The sequence below is a fragment of the Arachis stenosperma genome, chromosome 9 (genome assembly GCF_014773155.1).
Source record: "Arachis stenosperma cultivar V10309 chromosome 9, arast.V10309.gnm1.PFL2, whole genome shotgun sequence".
NCBI classification, from domain to species: Eukaryota; Viridiplantae; Streptophyta; class Magnoliopsida; order Fabales; family Fabaceae; genus Arachis; species Arachis stenosperma.
The window spans coordinates 84,202,206-84,203,361 of NC_080385.1; the positions used below are offsets into that span (position 1 = coordinate 84,202,206).

Here is a 1,156-nt window from a genome sequence, read left to right on the forward strand (position 1 = left end):
TTTTAACTCTTGGCTCTTTCCATTTTATTAATTTCCATATAATTAAAGGCTAATCAATAATCAGAAAACGTGAACCTAGGGCAACCGTTACCTTACACACATATAAACCATGTCCACAAGACATTAATCAACCAAATTAAAGTATACGAAGTTATATGCCCTTGCTCACACATCCAACCATCAAAACAAAACGCTAAAGATTCCGACATTATTATTGTTTTCGGGTCAAAATCACAATGAGCGAAGAGGTTATTAACAGCACCACCGTAACGAATTTCATTGACGACAAAGATGGCTTTGACAAATTTGTCCAGGAATGTTTCGACATGGTGGACGAAAATGGGGACGACATGCTTTCCCTTGAGGAAGTACGTGGTGGATTCCGAAAGCTTTTGCCATTCGGTTCGGAGTCACAACCAATGAAGCCAATGGATGAGGGCATGTTGAAGTTAATATTCGAGAGGTTCGACCAGGATAAAAACGGAAAACTCGATATAACGGAGTTTAAGTCATTGATGACGGAGATCATGAACGCCGTAGCCCGTGGGATTGATGGATTTCCAATCATTGTCAATCTTGAGAAAGATAGCATGCTGATGAACGCAATTCAACATGAATTGGTCACACAATCATCATCTAAGTAAACATATATACGTTTTTCTTGTCATTTTATTTTTTGATTTTGATGTACATTATTATCATTTTTTTTAACTTTTCGGTCGTAAAAGAGAAGTTGATTTGTCTTCTTTTTTTTGGCTGTCTTCTTAAAAATTAATTTTCATTCCTGGAGAAAAGCAATTACACGGTGGATCAAAAGGATCTCAAGAAGAAGAAGTGGTATTCTTTCGGAAGCAAAGATTAGTTGATAGAGGAAAAGCTAGTTCTTTGCATCATACAATCATGTAAGTTTAATTTTGTTATTGATGGAAGAATTATTTTAATTAGTAATTTGTAAATATATTTATGAATGTTCAAATTTTTACAGTACGTATAGCAAAATTAAATTTATCTAAACTTTTATCTCTTCTACCTTCTGCCTTTTTGTAAGTCGCACTATCGTATGAGTCACCTTTGATTTATTTTATTTATTGCAGTAATAGAATAGTTAATTATATATTATATTATATATATTCAATATAAAAGAAATATAGGTGGC

General features: G+C 33.3%; 1 protein-coding gene across 1 annotated transcript; it reads left to right on the forward strand.

Moving 5' to 3' along the window:
* The first annotated feature begins 236 nt into the window (after nt 1-236).
* On the forward strand, nt 237-644 carry LOC130949664 (uncharacterized). The gene has a single exon (XM_057878322.1). The coding sequence runs from the start codon at nt 237-239 to the stop codon at nt 642-644; it is 408 nt and encodes a 135-aa protein (XP_057734305.1).
* The last annotated feature ends 512 nt before the right edge of the window (nt 645-1,156 follow it).

Bases quoted from the DNA above. Each gene is read 5' to 3' on its own strand.
- LOC130949664 (XM_057878322.1), top strand. From the start codon at position 237: ATGAGCGAAGAGGTTATTAACAGCACCACCGTAACGAATTTCATTGAC.